Below are 16,492 nucleotides of genomic sequence, written 5' to 3' on the forward strand. Positions count from 1 at the left end.
GGTCTATCTAGACTCTAGATCTACATCTAAACTTAGCATGCTTAGACTAGACAGACTCTATGCATATTTTGTTTGTTAGATCTAGATCTACTATTACTAACTTAGAAGTAGATCTAGATCTAGCATTGACTCTCTTAGACCGAAAGCTTCAGTCTCTATACCGTCGGTTGTTCCACTGAGACTACGTCTGGCTCCACTAGACCTCCGGTTATAGAGACTGAACGATCGCCTATGCCAGCTTATGTTGAAGATTTCACGGCTAGATTTTAGCCGTTAGGCCCCTCCCACAAACATGAACAAACTTGCCACGGCCGTACTGTTATGCCCCCAAAATCCCCCAAAATGTCATTTTACCTCGTGCATATCCAATTTTACATTAGGCCTACCATAGAAAACTGCTTAATAAGCCTTCGATAAGCCTTCGCTAAGCCTTCACAAAGCCTTCAAAGACTTTGTAAGCCTTCGAAGGCTTGTTTTAGTCTTCGACTGCTTATTAGTTTGCGAGAGCTAGATCTAAGCCTTCAAAGACTTTCATATATTGATATAAGCAGTCCAAAAATGTTGACTGCTTATTAAGCAGTCAGTAGAAAATAAGCCTTCAAGATAAGCAGTCGCTGAAAATAAGCCTTCAAAGATAAGCAGGCACTGAAAATAAGCCTTAGTTTAAAGAAGACCGCGAAGGCCTTCATTTTCCAAATGTGTGCTGCCATCTAGTGGTAGAAGGCGAATAGGCCAACCGGTAATTTTCAAATTCAAATCTTCACTGAGACTCTGAGCTGAGCTGAACGGCGCATATTTCAATCATTACTTTGCAATTTCGCCAGATTTGTCTTCCTGTAAAACCCACAGTACAGGGAATAAGGGGTAGATTATTTACACCAGGAAAGAAGAATTTTGAGAGTATTCTAGAGCAAGAATTTAACAAAATGAGAAAGGATCGAATTTTGTTACCAAGATTACAGTCCCACACAAGCACTCTTGTGTTGGAGAAATACGACCAACTTTGCTTTGCACTGGACTGCTAGCTGCTGGAGCTACTTTAAACATCTTCATTTTGTCCAGAAGGTGAGTAATACAATTACACAATACGAAATTGAGTTTGCTTTCTGTACAGATTAGGAAATTGGTCATTGATTTTGTAAATACTTGTTCACAAATATATTTGAGCAAATTAGCGCAGTGCAGTGTAGGCTAGATTCCGCCACATCATGCCCGTGCTGGTTGCATGGTAGTTGCCCATAGGAAAGTGAAAAGTATGCCGCAGACCTGCCGCAGACCTGCCGCAGATCTGCCGCAGACCTGCCGCAGACTTTTAGTCTGCGGCAAAGAGTATGCCGAAGTATGCGGCAGAAAGAAATTTTGCTGCAGACTTGCCGCATACCAGTATGCCACAGGAACAGTCTGCGGCTGATCTGCGGCAGGATGAAATTTTGCTGCAGACTTGCCGCATACTAGTATGCCACAGGAACAGTCTGCGGCAGATCTGCGGCAGGATGAAATTTTGCTGCAGACTTGCTGCATACTAGTATGCCACAGGAACAGTCTGCGGCAGATCTGTGGCAGGATGAAACTTTGCTCCAGACTTGCCGCATACTAGTATGCCACAGGAACAGTCTGCGGCAGATCTGCGGCAGGGCGAAACTTTGCTCCAGACTTGCCGCATACCAGTATGCCACAGGAACAGTCTGCGGCAGGTCCGCCACAGGAAATCCCATTAAAGTCTAATAGGGCCAATTGAAACCAATCATCTCATGCATATTCATTATTACTTTACACGTGTGACAGAAAAATACATTTATCATGATTTGTTAAGCAAATTAAGACAATGCACATCATTTTTGTGATTTCTATTTTCCTTTTGCCATTATTAACCAATAGATTATTTTGTCTGATCATGTTACAATTACATTCACGTTTAAGCAATAGATATATTGATTACTAACCAAGAAACTATGATTACTAACCAAGAAACTATGATTACTAACCAAGAAACAATATACATATTTAGTATATATATGTGTACGAGCCTGTGTCACTTTAAATGTTACTCTTGAATACACTTCAAATGATCAATGTGGTGAAGTTAATACAATTGAGAATAGAATATACCTAATTGGTAATATCGATATACATTGGTATTACCTAATTGGTAATATCGATATTGCCAATATCGATTATGAAGTATCAATCAGTTTATCACTGGTTCTTCTACATGCATACTTTATTGCCACGTACTGGATATGAAAGAGTATGCGGCAGGTCTGCAGCAGGTCTATATGAGACATGAATATTCATGACGAAGAGTCTGCGGCAGGTCTGCAGCAAGTCTGCGGCAGACCTGCCGCAGACCCTTCATCATACTGATAGAGTATGCGGCAAGTCTGCAGCAAGTCTGCGGCAGACCTGCCGCAGACCCTTCATCATACTGATAGAGTATGCGGCAAGTCTGCAGCAAGTCTGCGGCAGACCTGCCGCAGACTCTTCATCATACTGAAAGAGTATGCGGCAAGTCTGCAGCAAGTCTGCGGCAGACCTGCCACAGACTCTTCATCATACTGAAAGAGTATGCGGCAAGTCTGCGGCAAGTCTGCGGCAAAACTAATTTGCATGTGAAAAAGATGACTGTCTGCGGCAGGTCTGCTGCAGATCTGCGGCAAGTCTGCCGCAGGAGTATGCGGCAGGCTCATTTCTTTCCTATGGGTGGTAAGACATGTGAACGCATGTGGCAAAAGAGCCCTTACCATAGAAAACTGCTTAATAAGCATGCAAACACTGAAATTGATGCATTAAAAGACATCTCAAAGTCATTATGCATTGTGTTTTCATAGGCAAATTCATGCAAAAAAATATATTCAAGAAATTGACTTGAAAACACATCAGACAATTAGTCTGAACCGAGTCAGGAGCAAATTTGAAGAAATTATATTTTTAAATGTTGTAAAACCAAAGATATAAGAAGAAAACTGACCAAGTATCTGTACTAAAAATCGTACATGTAAAATTGGTCGTAGACATTCGACAGCTGAAAATGACGCGCACGGTTGTGGTACGTGCGTTCTCGAATCCAAAATCGTATCTCACACACACACTCTCGCCATACCGCGAATGGTCCGTTGTGGGGAGCTAGCCGCCCGAGAGTTTGCCAGCGATACCAACGCACCCTCGGAGCTCCGCAGCGCACAATTTTAGCGGAACTCGAAAGGTTCGAGGTGGGAAGGTGGCGGGCTAGCTTTTTGCCAAAACCACGCTAGAACGTCTGCTGGCAAAGTGAAAATAACTACGATCGAGAACATCGTCGGTTTCAGTGAGATAATTCTGAATTCTAATTGAGACTATATAATAAATTATATCGACAAAGAAACCTCGGTAGATCTCTTATAACTATACAAAAGCTTGTTTATTTCTCATTTTGACATTTGTTTTCGAGCCATTTTTTCGTGCGCGAGTCAATGCAAACTTTGTATTACCAAACTTTCAACACGCAAGGAACGGGGAACACTCGCAGACCCCGTATCAAATTCGTTGCAAAAAAAAAATTCAAGGGTGATTTTGAAGCAGTGAAGAAAATTTGCGCTGCGATGCGCAGAAATATACTTGAAAGAAACTTAAAAAATCACACCTGAATGTTCAGAAAATCGTATTTGCATTACCGAGCCTAGTTGTGAGTTGTTTATAACTCAGATTTTATGAAGATTTGTCGGAAAAAAATGTCATTTTTTTCCGTTTGGTGGTCATTTCTAGGCTAATATTTAAAAAGTTGCATCAGTAATGGGCCCGATGTTTCTCTTATCGTACTCGCATCTTATTTCTACATAGATTAAACATAGGATGGTGAGGGGTAAGACCGGATAACATTATAAAAAAGATATATCCTTCCACCCTCCCATATCCAAGTTTTGGGCTGATTATTGCCGACCCACCGCAAGCAAGGCCATTCAGATTTTCGTACGCTCGCGAAGCGCCCTCTAGCGCCCCATGAATGTGCCTAATGTCATAATGAAAAAATATGATTTTTTCCTCCTAAGAATACTTTTTTTGGTTGATGAAGGTTGGCATCTCTGAATTACAATACAAAAATACTTTTACAGTTGTATTAGAAGTTAAACACAAATTACTGCAACATCTTTTGATGATAAGTTATCGATAGAACATTTACAACACAAGTTGACAACAGTTGCTGGATAAAGAGTGTCCAAATTAGTTTAAGGAGCAATATACATGTATGTACAACCTGTAAATTTGTATGAAACAAATACATTTCACATTAATTTATATAGATGTTTATGATTCTTGCTTTGTGTTGGTGGTGAACATGTGTGAATAGAGGCATAATGGAATGTGAGCACTGATACATCTGAAACAAGCAAAAGTGACACACTGAGACATGCACACATACACAAGGTGACGTTTTCCATTGTTTGATATTGGATCGGTTGGTTTAAATGTTATTTGTATGAGGAAGGAAATCACCATTCCTGGTAAGAAGCTCAACCAACATCGCAGGAATCAGAGCAGTCAACTGAAGAACAAGCAACAAGAGCTGATGTGCCAAAGAAGGTTACCACTGCACTGGACAGCCGTGACTTGATTACTTTAACCCATTGCAGACGAGCTGATTTTGCTATAACCACATTTGCCATAGAACCCAGCCCAAGTATACTCGGTACTCATCTTCAATGATTTAAAGTGGTTTTGTACTTACATGCTAAGCAGTCGCTGATGACTGCTTATATTAGAGCTTCGATAAAAGCAGTTGGTAACGAAGGTTTGTCCAATAAGCAGTCGAGAATAAGCAGTTCCTGAGGAAGGCTTAGCTAATTTGCATATTAACTTTGCTGTGGGAAGGCTTAGCGACACTGGAAGGCTTATAGAGCTTCAAATGTAAGCAGTCGAAGGCTTAACTTAGAGCTTCAAAAACAAGTAGTCGAAGGCAGTTCCTGAGGAAGGCTTAGCTAATTTGCATATTAACTTTGCTGTGGGAAGGCTTAGCGACTGCTTGTAAGCCTTCGAGGACACTGGAAGGCTTATAGAGCTTCAAATGTAAGCAGTCGAAGGCTTTATTTAGAGCTTCAAAAACAAGCAGTCGAAGGCTTATTTTAGAGCTTCAAAAACAAGCAGTCGAAGGCTTATTTTAGAGCTTCGAAAATAAGCATTCGAAGGCTTATTTAGAACTTTAGAATAAGCATTCGGTAGCTAATTTGCATATTAACTTTGCAGTGGGAAGGCTTAACGACTGCTTATAAGCCTTTGAAGGCTTAAGAAGACTATTGACACATATATTGTGGATGAAGAGCTGTGAAGGCTTATTTTGACTGCTTAACCGACTGCTTAAGGACTGCTTACCGAAGGCCTTCAGTTCGGTAAGGATAGGCTATAATACATCGGTTCCACTTACTAACTTGATTGAAATAATCCATTTAATGGTCCCTTTTAAGGAAATTATGGGTCAAAATCGACATCCATGTTGAAAATCTTGCAAGCCGTGTTAAACTCTCGCTGCCGTCAATCTCATCCCTTCTAGTCTACGCCGAAGGCAAAAATGATTATGAAGGAAAAACTGTGATAACGCCATTACGAACGTGTAGATGGCGCACAGTTTTTCCTTCATAATCATTTTGCCTTCGGCGTAGACTAGAAGGGATGAGATTGACGGCAGCGAGAGTTTAACACGGCTTGCAAGATTTTCAACATGGATGTCGATTTTGACCCATAATTTCCTTAAAAGGGACCATTAAACGGATTATTTCAATCAAGTTAGTAAGTGGAACCGATGTATTATAGCCTAGGCCTAATGTAAAATTGGATATGCACGAGGTAAAATGACATTTTGGGGGATTTTGGGGGCATAACAATACGGCCGTGGCAAGTTTGCTCATGTTTGTAGGAGGGGCCTAACGGCTAAAATCTAGCCGTGATATCTTCAACATAGGCTGGCATAGGCGATCGTTCTGTCTCTATAACCGGAGGTCTAGTGGAGCCAGACGTAGTCTCAGTGGAACAACCGACGGTATAGAGACTGAAGCTTTCGGTCTATGACTCTCTATGCTTTGCTGGAGTGATCTATCCTGGCTGTGTATAGAATAAAGCTGCGCTAGGGTCTAGACTCTATTTATTGATTCTCAACATTTCAAACACCACTGTGACTGTACACAACTCAACTAATTTTACTCAAAATCAGTACTTTAGTGACGATTGATGACACCTAAATAGCAGCTACAATTTGTTTAACTTTCCGATCAGCCACATTGGCATGATTGTGTGCATCTGTGTGTTATGAGTGTATTGACTATTCATGTATTCAAATGCTGCTTATTAACACGTAGTGCAGGGCTAGAGGTCAATATGCATTAGCATTGACTATGCTTTGCTGGAGTGATTTTGCCTTAATGTTAATCATGTTGATTGAACTCACTCCAAAGCATAGAGAGTCATAGACAGAAATAACCGTCTCGTCTGATATTGGTCAAGTTTCTTTAATAAAACTGACATTTGTTGACATTCCCCTTATATAGATGGTAATCTAGACGACTCGCACCGGGGGGGATGAATTGGCCAATATCTGTACCTCTTTTTAATCGGACGAGTCAGAGACTTTATCCCCCGATTTTCAATATTTAGATCTAATTTTCTGATTTATAAAACAGATAGAATAAAAACATGAATATTTTTATCCTATTTACAGTTTTTACACTCATGCATCTTTTTATTTCTTATTTCAAAATGCGAAATTTATGGATTTACTTATATAAGTTATCCTATTTTTATCTCAGAACCGTGAAACGGTACGTTCATCCATTCAAACTAGTAATCTATGACCTGACCCGGCTGATATATTTCCGGGTCAACCTACCAAAACATGGCGAATGGCCAATCAGAGCACTCATTTATTATTGGGTTTATGAATATTCATATATCACTGGGTCAAGCCGGGCTGACTCGTACGTAGATTCGAAAAGAAAAAATGAATATTCATCAACTAAAACCAAGATGGATGACAACGAATCATGTTGACTACAATAGTACAGCGGATTAGCTCCCCATATAACGAGAATTGTGCACTTTTTGATAAAAGCATGAAACTTCTAGCATAGTTAGTTTAGACCATAAGATTCATTTTCAGATGTGGAGGGAAGTCAGATTTGACCTCTGATGACCCTGAGAGGTCAAATTCAAAATGGCCGCCAGTCCGCATGGTCTAATGTACAAACACGCTTAACTTTTGAACCAAATAGTCCAGAAAAACATTTAAGGTGTCGTTTCCAACTAAATTGAGGATGCCAATGCATTTGGTATTACTTTTGAGATCGCCAGATTTCGGGGTTTGGCATTTAGGTCAAGGTTAAGGTCAAAATTGACTAAAAATAGCAAGTTTTCAATGTTTACAACGAAACAAATCCCATTTATTTGTCATTTGTTCGCTCCTATGTTCTCAAATTTCTTTAAGAGTGGTTCCCCTGCAGACCATGAGATTCATTTTCAGATGTAGAGCGAAATCAGATTTGACCTCTGATGACCCTGAGAGGTCAAATCAAAAATGGCTGCCAGTCCGCCGCATAGTCTAATAATTGTCCAAACACGCTTAACTCTTGAACTAAATAGTCCAGAAAAACGTTTAAGGTGTCATTTCCAACTAAGTTGGGGATGCCAATTCATTTGGTAATACTTTTGGGTACGCCAGAACTCTGGGCTTTGCATGAAGTCAAGGTCAAGGTCAAAATTGACTAAACAAATAACAAGTTTTGGATGTTTACAAAAAGTTTTCCCATTTATTTGTCCCCCTATGTTCTCACATTTCTTTAGGAGTGGTTCCCCTGCATAGTCTCCATCGTAATCCCTGTCAGTTAGTTTATTTCACTAATTATAGCACCAAACCAGTAGTTGTCTTGTAACTGACCATATGCATATAGCATGGTCAGTGGGCAGCTAGGCAGTATACGGTACAAACCTCAATTCAAGTCAGGGAAACTGCTCCTTTCCGTTACTGCTCAATAATACTGGTAAGATGTTCTTTAAGTTACTTTGTGTTTTATTTGGTTTAAGTAATTTAAATAATCGCTACAGAGTTTGAGGAACATGCCATAAAGCAAACTAACGTTTCCGCTAACACTATACAAACATCACCTTGACCAGCAACCTGGAGTGCAGGCAGCATTCTTGAGGGATGGGAACTTCTGACAGTACTGAAAGAGATGGGGAATCCATCTCTAGAACGAAGTCAAGACATACTAGTCATTGGCACAAGCGACATATCATGGACATCCAATTGGCTGAAACGGGGAGAAGGATTGAGACCCTAGGTGAGCAGTACACAAAGTTTGTGACAGAAAGGCTAGAGCAGTGTACGACACTTAGCTGTCACACAAACACTTCATACGAACAAGTTGCCATTTTTCAGTCGGCAGCCGGCGAAGGGTATATATATGTTAAAACAGAAGGCACAGCTTGCAGCACTTAAGAGCGACTGTGGTCTCTTTTTGAGGATTTACATCTCGTGTCAGACAAGGGATGGAGATATGGACAATTTCTTCTCTCATGAAAACCAGGCAGTCCCGCCAGCTTTGTTAACTGGAGGTAAATGCGGTTTGGAGTTAAAGCAGATCTACTTCGCTGCCTGGAATCAAATCTGCTCGAAAACAATAGTGCACCTGTGGCCCAAGCAATAATTATTGATGGTGAAGCTGTGGTTCAAATGCTCAACCCTGGAACATCAAAAACATTTCAAGAGTATGGAGAAAAAGTGTTTGCCCCATACATCTTTGCTCAACTCGAGAAAAGCATCCGCATCGACCTTGGCTATGGTGTATACTTACCTGCTAGCCTGAAAGCCTCAATAGGGCAGGAAAAGGGAAAGGGCACCAGGAAAAGGGTGGCTCCTTCTATTTTGCTGCCAGAAAGCTGGAAGGACTTCCTTCGATTCAATGAGAACAAAACCGAATTGTTTGATTTCATGTCATGCGAAGCCGTTTACCTTCCTCTACCACAGGGCAAGGAACTGTATAATATATGCAACAGATGGAAGTGGAGTACGGTACTCTGCTCTCCTGCTGAGTCACACTTGGCAGGCCTTGTCCCATGGGTGTAAAAGGGTATCCATACGTATTGTTGGTACAGATGCGGTTGAACTGGCCGTGGCTTCATTCAGCAAGACAGCTCCTGATGCTGGGGATCGCTTTTGGTTTCAGATCAAGCTTTCGGTACAAGGCTTTTCATAAAATCATGATAGTTGCCACCATGAGTCTGACACAATGTATGACTCTTCCAATCTTTCATGCGTTCACCGGGTGTCACACTGTTTCTACATTCACAGGAAAAACTTTTCCCAGAGGTGAATGATTCCTTCAATGAACTCCTGTGCATGCCTAGGGAGGTCAGTGAAGGATCAATGTTACTGCCAGAGCGATTTGTGGTGCTAATACGACCGAACCAGTGAGAGCATGATAGTGAATGATGCCAGGAAACAGCTCTTCGCACAGAAGTCTAGAAACCTGGAGAACTTTCCTCCATCCCAGGCAGCACTCAAGCAGCACCTCAAGCGCACTTGCTACCAGGCCAACTGTTGAAACCAGATATTGGCCAAGAATCCAGAGATGCAGAGCCATCTGTCTTGGGCTGGACAAACGAAACAACTGGGTGGCAGCCTCTTTGGACCACTCTCCCGGAAGCATAAAAATTGTGGCATGAATAATCCACTGTCGCTGCAAGAAAGGATGCACTGAACTGTGATCTTGTTCTGGAGACTGTTAGATTTTGATCGTTACCATCATTAGGATATGCATAAGTTGTGGACAGTGCTAAATTCATGTAGATATCTATAGCTGTGGTTACGAACAGGTTTTAGGTCGTATTTGGAATAGCTTTTTTTGTCTTCTGGGCCCAATTTCATAAAGCTGCTAACCGGTAAGCAAATTTTCGTGCTATAACTGTAGCAGACAAATTTGTACCTTGTACGTTCACAATGGGTTGCATTGTTACAAAATTTATTTTCGTCCAGTAAGCAGCGTAAGGTTAATGCATTTTCGTGTGCTTACGGTTAGCAGTGCTTTGAAGTAGAAACTAATACGTAAGCACAGAACCAGCCGATAAGCAGCTCTATGAAATTTGGCCCTGGATAGTCAAAGTGGTGGTACACGGGTCTTTTTATTAATTTTTAAAATAATGAAACCTTAAGTGTCAAAATAGAGGCAAAGTTTATTTTAAAAAAGAAAACAGCACTTTTTTAGCCTAATATGACCTTTAACTTGACCTTTGCAAATCCCTGAGTTCTGGCGATCTCAATGTATTACGTAATAAAATTGGCATCCCCAAGTTAGTTGGAAATGACACCTCAAACGTTTTTCTACACTTTTTGGTTCAAAAGTTACCACGTTTGTATATTAGACCATGCGGACTGGCGGCTATTTTGGATTTGACCTCTTAGGGTCATCAGAGGTCACATCAAACTGTTAAATAAACTAACTGAAAAGGATTAAGGTGGAGAACTCTGCAGGGGAACCATTCCTTAATAAATTTGAGAACATAGCTAGGGAGAACAAATGACAAATAATGGGGATTTAACCTTCTGTAACCATTCAAAACTTGCTATTTTTAGTCAATTTTGACCTCGACCTTGACATAAATGCCACACCCTGAGTTCTGGCGATCTCAAATGTACTACCAGATGAACTGGCATCCCCAATTTAGTTGGAAATGACACCTTAAATGTTTTTCTGGATTATTTGGTTCAAAAGTTACTGCGTTTATACATTAGCCCTTGCGGACTGGCGGCCATTTTGGATTTGACCTCTCAGGGTCATCAGAGGTCAAATCAAACTGAAATAGACTACCTGAAAAGGATTAAGGTGGAGGACTATGCAGGGGAACCATTCCTAAAGAAATTTGAGAACAAATGACAAATAAATGAGATTTAACCATTTGTAACCATTCAAAACTTGCTATTTTTAGTCAATTTTGACCTTGACCTTGACCTAAATGTAAAACCCTGAGTTCTGGCGATCTCAAATGTACTACCAGATGAATTGGCATCCCCAAGTTAGTTGGAAATGACACCTTAAACGTTTCTCTGGACTATTTGGTTCAAAAGTTAAGCATGTTTGTACATTAGACCATGCGGCCTGGCGGCCATTTTGGATTTGACCTATCAGGGTCATCAGAGGTCAAATCTGACTTCCCTCCACATCTGAAAATAAATATTATGGTGAAAGCAAACTATGCTAGAAGTTTCATGCTTTTATCAAAAAGTGCACAATTTTCTTGCTAAGCCGCTGCACTACAAGACTTTCTCGGATTAATCGTTAATTTAGGATCTAAATGAGCAAGCTATGAGCAAATTACATATTTGTTTGTTATTTGTTATTTTTTAATAAGTCTATTGTAATATTGCAGCAAAAGTGCATTTATGAGGATGTAAAGAGTGAAAATCTTGTTCCATATCTCATTCATCGCAGTCCGGCCGAACTTTTGTTCCACTCAGTCCCCATAGGAGTGATAGGACGATCATCAGTCTATGTAGAGAGGCGGTCAGAGGAGCCAGATGCAATCTCAGCGGAACAACCGAAGATATCAGAGACTGAAGCTTTCGGTCCAAGAGAGTCATAGACCAAAAAGCTTCAGTCTCTCTATATCGTCTGTTGTTCCACTGAGACTACGTCTGGCTCCACTAGACCTCCATATATAGAGACTGAATGATCCCCTACACGCCATCGTGGAAGAGTAGACAATAGAGGCGGTCAGAAAAGCCAGATGCAATCTCAGCAGAACAACCGTCGATATCAGACTTCAGAGACTGAAGCTTTCGGTCAAAGACTAGCTATGCCTATCCATGGACTAAAATAAGTAGTTTCACTTCACTTCCTGTTCAAATTCTTTCAATCAATGACAATGCTGCCAGCTGTAAATTCACCTTCACTGTCCTGCTTGCCCAGTGACATCATTATGAGTGTGTGAGGTATTGTGAATGGAGATTTGAAAGCGTTTTCACTGATCACACAACATAACTCTCTTTTTCTTTTAGCTACGAGGAAGCAAGGTTGCGCTGACATTAAAATACATGAACAAAAGTATTCCCTTTTTGTTAGTTTATTGAGGTACTGAATAGACTGCACACTTACAAAGTATAGACAAGTCTAGCAAATAAATGATTCAGAGTGAGAATCATATTAATGAGAATTGAGAATATTGCACAGAGATTAAATGGTCATATAATGAGATGGACATAACTAAATGGAATGACATGAATAAAAACTTATGACTGAATAGAAATGACGTCGAAAGTCCAATGAAAATGATGACGAAAGAAGGGGCTCACGCGATGATGGTGCGGAGGCTTGATGGCGGAAACGCAACTTCATTGACGTGGCTGCAGAGCCGCGAAGAACGCGACGCCGACGCTCGTGATGATGATGATGAAGCAACTCACAGGCGAGAAGAGAAGAGAGGAATGTGGCGCTCGACGATGTAACAGTGAGTTGTTCGATGTCGGTGGCCAAGGTAGAAATGCAGACATCAGAGCCGGTAGTGGTGCTGAGCAGTGAGTCGCTCGATTGATGCGCCGACCTTTTATGATGAATGTTTAGATGAGCTGAGTCGAGCTCATGTGGGTGAAAGGCTCCCAGAAGAGAATTAGGCGCCATGTCGGTCCTTATTAAAACGGTCCACAGGAAAACTGCCAGCCCGTTGAGGACGGCAGAAAAAGAGTTGACATGCTGTAAAAGAGGTAATGGGCACGGAAGAATAAAGCCCGGAGAGGAAATCATGCAGAGACGTGTTGACTCAACTGAGATGTAAACAGGAGTTGTTGACTCGACCGAGGTGTAAGAGGGAGTGAATAAAAACCTTGTGGTGTTGAAAATATGAGGGTGAACAGGTGCGCGGAACCACTGTGCGTGATTGAAGGAATAAACACGCGTGGTCCGAATAGTGAATATAAATAAGTACCGTGATGGAAAATTACTGGAACATGAATGTACAATAAAAGTAAGGCGAATGAATGAGTCGCTACAAAACAAAAGACTCTGAAACTGATCTGAATTAAAATTAAAAGATTTTATACAAACCGTTTAACAAGCTTATGCCTATCCATTGACTAAAATAAGTAGTTTCACTTCACTTCCTGTACTCTTTCAATAAATGACAATGAATGCTGCCAGCTGTAAATTCACTTTCACTGTCCTGCTTGCCCGGTGACATCATAAGCAGTGCTGATGTCCTTTTGGCAATGCCAATGGGCTAGCTGTTTATTCCATTACAGCTAGCATGTGTTGTAGGGAACAAGGCAGATTTATTTGGTAAATTTGTACGATCATTGAGATTTTAACCTTAATTAAGGCAATAACTTAATGTTCTTCCTTTCTTGGGGGGGGGGGGGGAATTGAGACTATCAGCTGTGATTTTTTTTTTCCCCAAGAAAGAAGAAATATATTCCTGCCCAAATAGAAACCATTATTATTTGTGTTAACATGAAATATTTTTCTCTCTTTTTACAATCAGACTATCATCATGGGGAGAATCTGTGCTGTTATTGGGTGCTCGAACAGTACATACAAGCTTAATAAATGGTATTCACAATTGTGTGACAGACATGGCCTGAAATACGGGGCCTGCGTATGCACACCACCTTTTGTACTATTCCCTTTTCCTTTGCAAAATAAAGATGCAGACGGCCGTCAACGATGGATAAAGGCGATAAATCGAAAACGTCCAAATGGCAAAAACTGGGAACCAACGTATGGAGATAGGGTTTGCTCATATCACTTTCGAGATGGACAACCTAGTGCAGCGTGGCCAGACCCAACAACGAATCTGGGATATGGCTCAGCACACCAGTCTTCACATAAATCTCCCCGTCTGCCTCCAAGAGAAAGACCTCAGTGCCCAGAAAAGAAGAAATCAACAAGTAAACGGAAGAGACAGAATGTCGACTTGACAGGAGATCCTGACTCACATGAAACCTCTACGGCTGAGGAGCACCTAGAAGTTAGTGAGACAGCTTCAAGTAAAGACAAGAGGAAATCAACATGTAAATGGAAGAGAAAGGATGTCGACTTGACAGGAGATCCTGACTTTCATGGATCCTCTACTCTTGATGAGCACCAAGATATTGATGAGACAGCTTCAAGTACCGGTAATACGGAGAAATGATCTGATCATATTGTTGGCACTCTGAGTATCTGTGACGATTCACGAGGGTTGTTTGTTTACAATAAAAAATGAAAAATTAGATTTTGCACGGTTTAGATGCGGAGGGTGGGTTTAGGTCAACTAGTGCGGGCGCCACCACGTCCAGTGGCGGATCAAGAAGGCGTAAGGGCGCACGCCCCCCCCCCCCCTCCCTTTTACCTTAAAAAAAGAAGACAAAAATTGCATGAATAATGTTCAGTTTACTCATTAAAGGGATGGTTGAGTTCTGTTGCAGAGGGCGCTACACAAAATAATTTTTTTGTGAGATGATGAAAAACTGAGTGTCAAATTTGAAAGAACATAATATTTAAATGACAAAACCATCTTTGTTTGATCGAAATCGGTTCAGAGATGGCTGAAATATAACAATTTCTAATACTTGTGTACCACCACAAATAGTAGATATTTTGAAAAATTTGAAAAAAACGTTGAAAAAACGAAATAACAGCTTTTACGTTGTATTTCAGCCAACGCGGATGTTGGATTTTTCGTTGGCATTTTCTTTTTGCTTATATTACACACAACCAGCCAGCCCTTGCATTGTTGTTTTTAATTAAATAATTAATTAATGGGCACCGTGTTTTTGTTAAAGTGGAGCTAAACAGGTATGCTCGATTTGGGTAAATTTCACACATTTTGGGGTCTAAATTACCTTCATAGAAATTTTAGGTTCTAAAAGGACACTAGAAATGTCATAGATAAGAATAGGAGCAATAACCATGCACTTTGAAGGCATTTGCGGTCTGAAAACAGAACTCAACTATCCCTTTAAGAAATGCCTCGGAATGTACCATAGAGCATCAGGTTCAACATTTTCTGATTGTTCGGAACGCATTTGAAAACAGTTCCCAAGTCAGGTAACCTTTTGCTGAAAATCACCTTTTTTGTGATTTGTGTACAAAACAACAAAATATAATTTTTCCTAAAAAGAGATATTAAAGACATTGGTTATTTGGTCTTGTTTAAAGATTCCATGTTTGTTATGGGCAGCAAAGTAGTTGAATTGTAGTAAGAAATGAAATGAACCAACAAAAACAATGAAATACATACATTAAAAAAAAAAGAGATAACATAAAGAGTAACCTGGCTCTTCCAAATTATTTTGTTGTATTAATTTATTCAAAATGGTCTTACAAATGTATGTAGTGAAAACGAAAGCTTAAATATGAAGAATATATGATTGTTGGGTAAAAAATCTGAATTGTATGACCTAGCTATTTGCATAAGTTACCGTAAACATGCAAATGTGTGATTTTGTCAAAATATTGAAGTTACCATAGTATTCTATACACACAAACGGTAGAGATCTTAAGGGGGGGCCTCATTACTAGAAAGATCTCAAATATCTGGCCTCACTAGGGTTAAGCGGGCCCTACCCCACACCGTAAAGGCCTCGCGCTCGCAATTTCATACATTTCACCCCCCCCCCCCCCAGATAACAATACGACGTTACGCCAACGTGGGGCCAACGTAAGCTGTTACGTTGGTCCAACGTCGCCAACATGATGTTGGGCCCACGGCTTTCTTGCCGGTGGGCCAACGTTGGCCCGACAGTGACAAAATGACATTAAGCCAACATCGGGCCAACGTTATGCCGACCCCTATCCGACCATATGTGCCGATGTCCTCCCGACATTGAACCAACGTTATGCCAACCTCTTTTCCACCGTATGCCGACGTCTTTCCGACATTGGACCAACGTCGTCCCAACCCTTTTTTAACCATGTGCCGACGTACGACCAACGTTATGCCAACCCCTATCCCACCATGTGCCGACGTTGTTCCGACATTGGATAAACGTTATGCCAACCCTTATCCCACCATGTGCCGACGTCTCCTCGACATTGGCCCAACGTTATACCAACCCCTTTTCAACCATGTGCCGACGTCTCCACGACGTAGGGCCAACGTTATTCCAACCCCTATCCAACCATTTGCCGACGTAGTTCCGACATTGGACCAACGTTATGCCAACCCCTATCCCACCATGTGCCGACGGCGTGGGCTGTTACGTTGCGCCATCGTCGTCAATGTGATGTTGGGCCAACGGCTTTCTTGCCGGCGGGCCAACGTTGGCTCGACAGCGACGAAATGACATTAAGCCAACATCGGGCCAACGTCCCCCCGACGTATGACCAACGTCATGTCAACCCCTATCCCACCATATGCCGACATAGGACAAACGTAATGCCAACCCCTTTTCCACCATGTGCCGACGTCTCCCTGACGTAGGACCAACGTAATGCCAACCCCTTTTACACTATGTGCCGACGTCTCCCCGACGTTGTCCTAACATAATGCCAACCCTTTTCCCACC

General features: G+C 41.3%; 2 protein-coding genes across 10 annotated transcripts in view; one reads left to right on the forward strand and one right to left on the reverse strand.

The window, feature by feature from the left end:
- The window catches only part of LOC100888173 (zinc finger protein 271), a 36,631-nt gene extending 23,775 nt beyond the window's left edge, over nucleotides 1-12,856 (reverse strand). For 2 of the 5 annotated variants that reach the window (XM_030994645.1, XM_030994647.1), the window contains exon 1: nucleotides 12,305-12,853. In XM_030994645.1, the coding sequence (XP_030850505.1) occupies nucleotides 12,305-12,752 (448 nt within the window). In that variant the 5' untranslated portion in view covers nucleotides 12,753-12,853. Of the gene's footprint in view, nucleotides 1-12,304 lie in introns of all 5 variants that reach the window. The other 3 variants (XM_030994646.1, XM_030994648.1, XM_030994649.1) reach the window with 3 other exon arrangements.
- Nucleotides 1-16,492, forward strand: part of LOC100894142 (gastrula zinc finger protein XlCGF57.1) — a 48,937-nt gene that overhangs the window by 524 nt on the left and 31,921 nt on the right. For 3 of the 5 annotated variants that reach the window (XM_030994650.1, XM_030994655.1, XM_030994653.1), the window contains exons 1-2: nucleotides 12,372-12,459; nucleotides 13,486-14,119. The exons of 1 other annotated variant lie outside the window; for it this stretch is intronic. In XM_030994650.1, the coding sequence (XP_030850510.1) occupies nucleotides 13,495-14,119 (625 nt within the window). In that variant the 5' untranslated portion in view covers nucleotides 12,372-12,459; nucleotides 13,486-13,494. Of the gene's footprint in view, nucleotides 1-12,371; nucleotides 12,460-13,485; nucleotides 14,120-16,492 lie in introns of those variants that run through there. One more of the 5 variants, XM_030994651.1, reaches the window with a different exon arrangement.

Source organism: Strongylocentrotus purpuratus, unplaced genomic scaffold (genome assembly GCF_000002235.5).
Source record: "Strongylocentrotus purpuratus isolate Spur 01 unplaced genomic scaffold, Spur_5.0 spur5_scaffold_21, whole genome shotgun sequence".
Taxonomy (NCBI): Eukaryota; Metazoa; Echinodermata; class Echinoidea; order Camarodonta; family Strongylocentrotidae; genus Strongylocentrotus; species Strongylocentrotus purpuratus.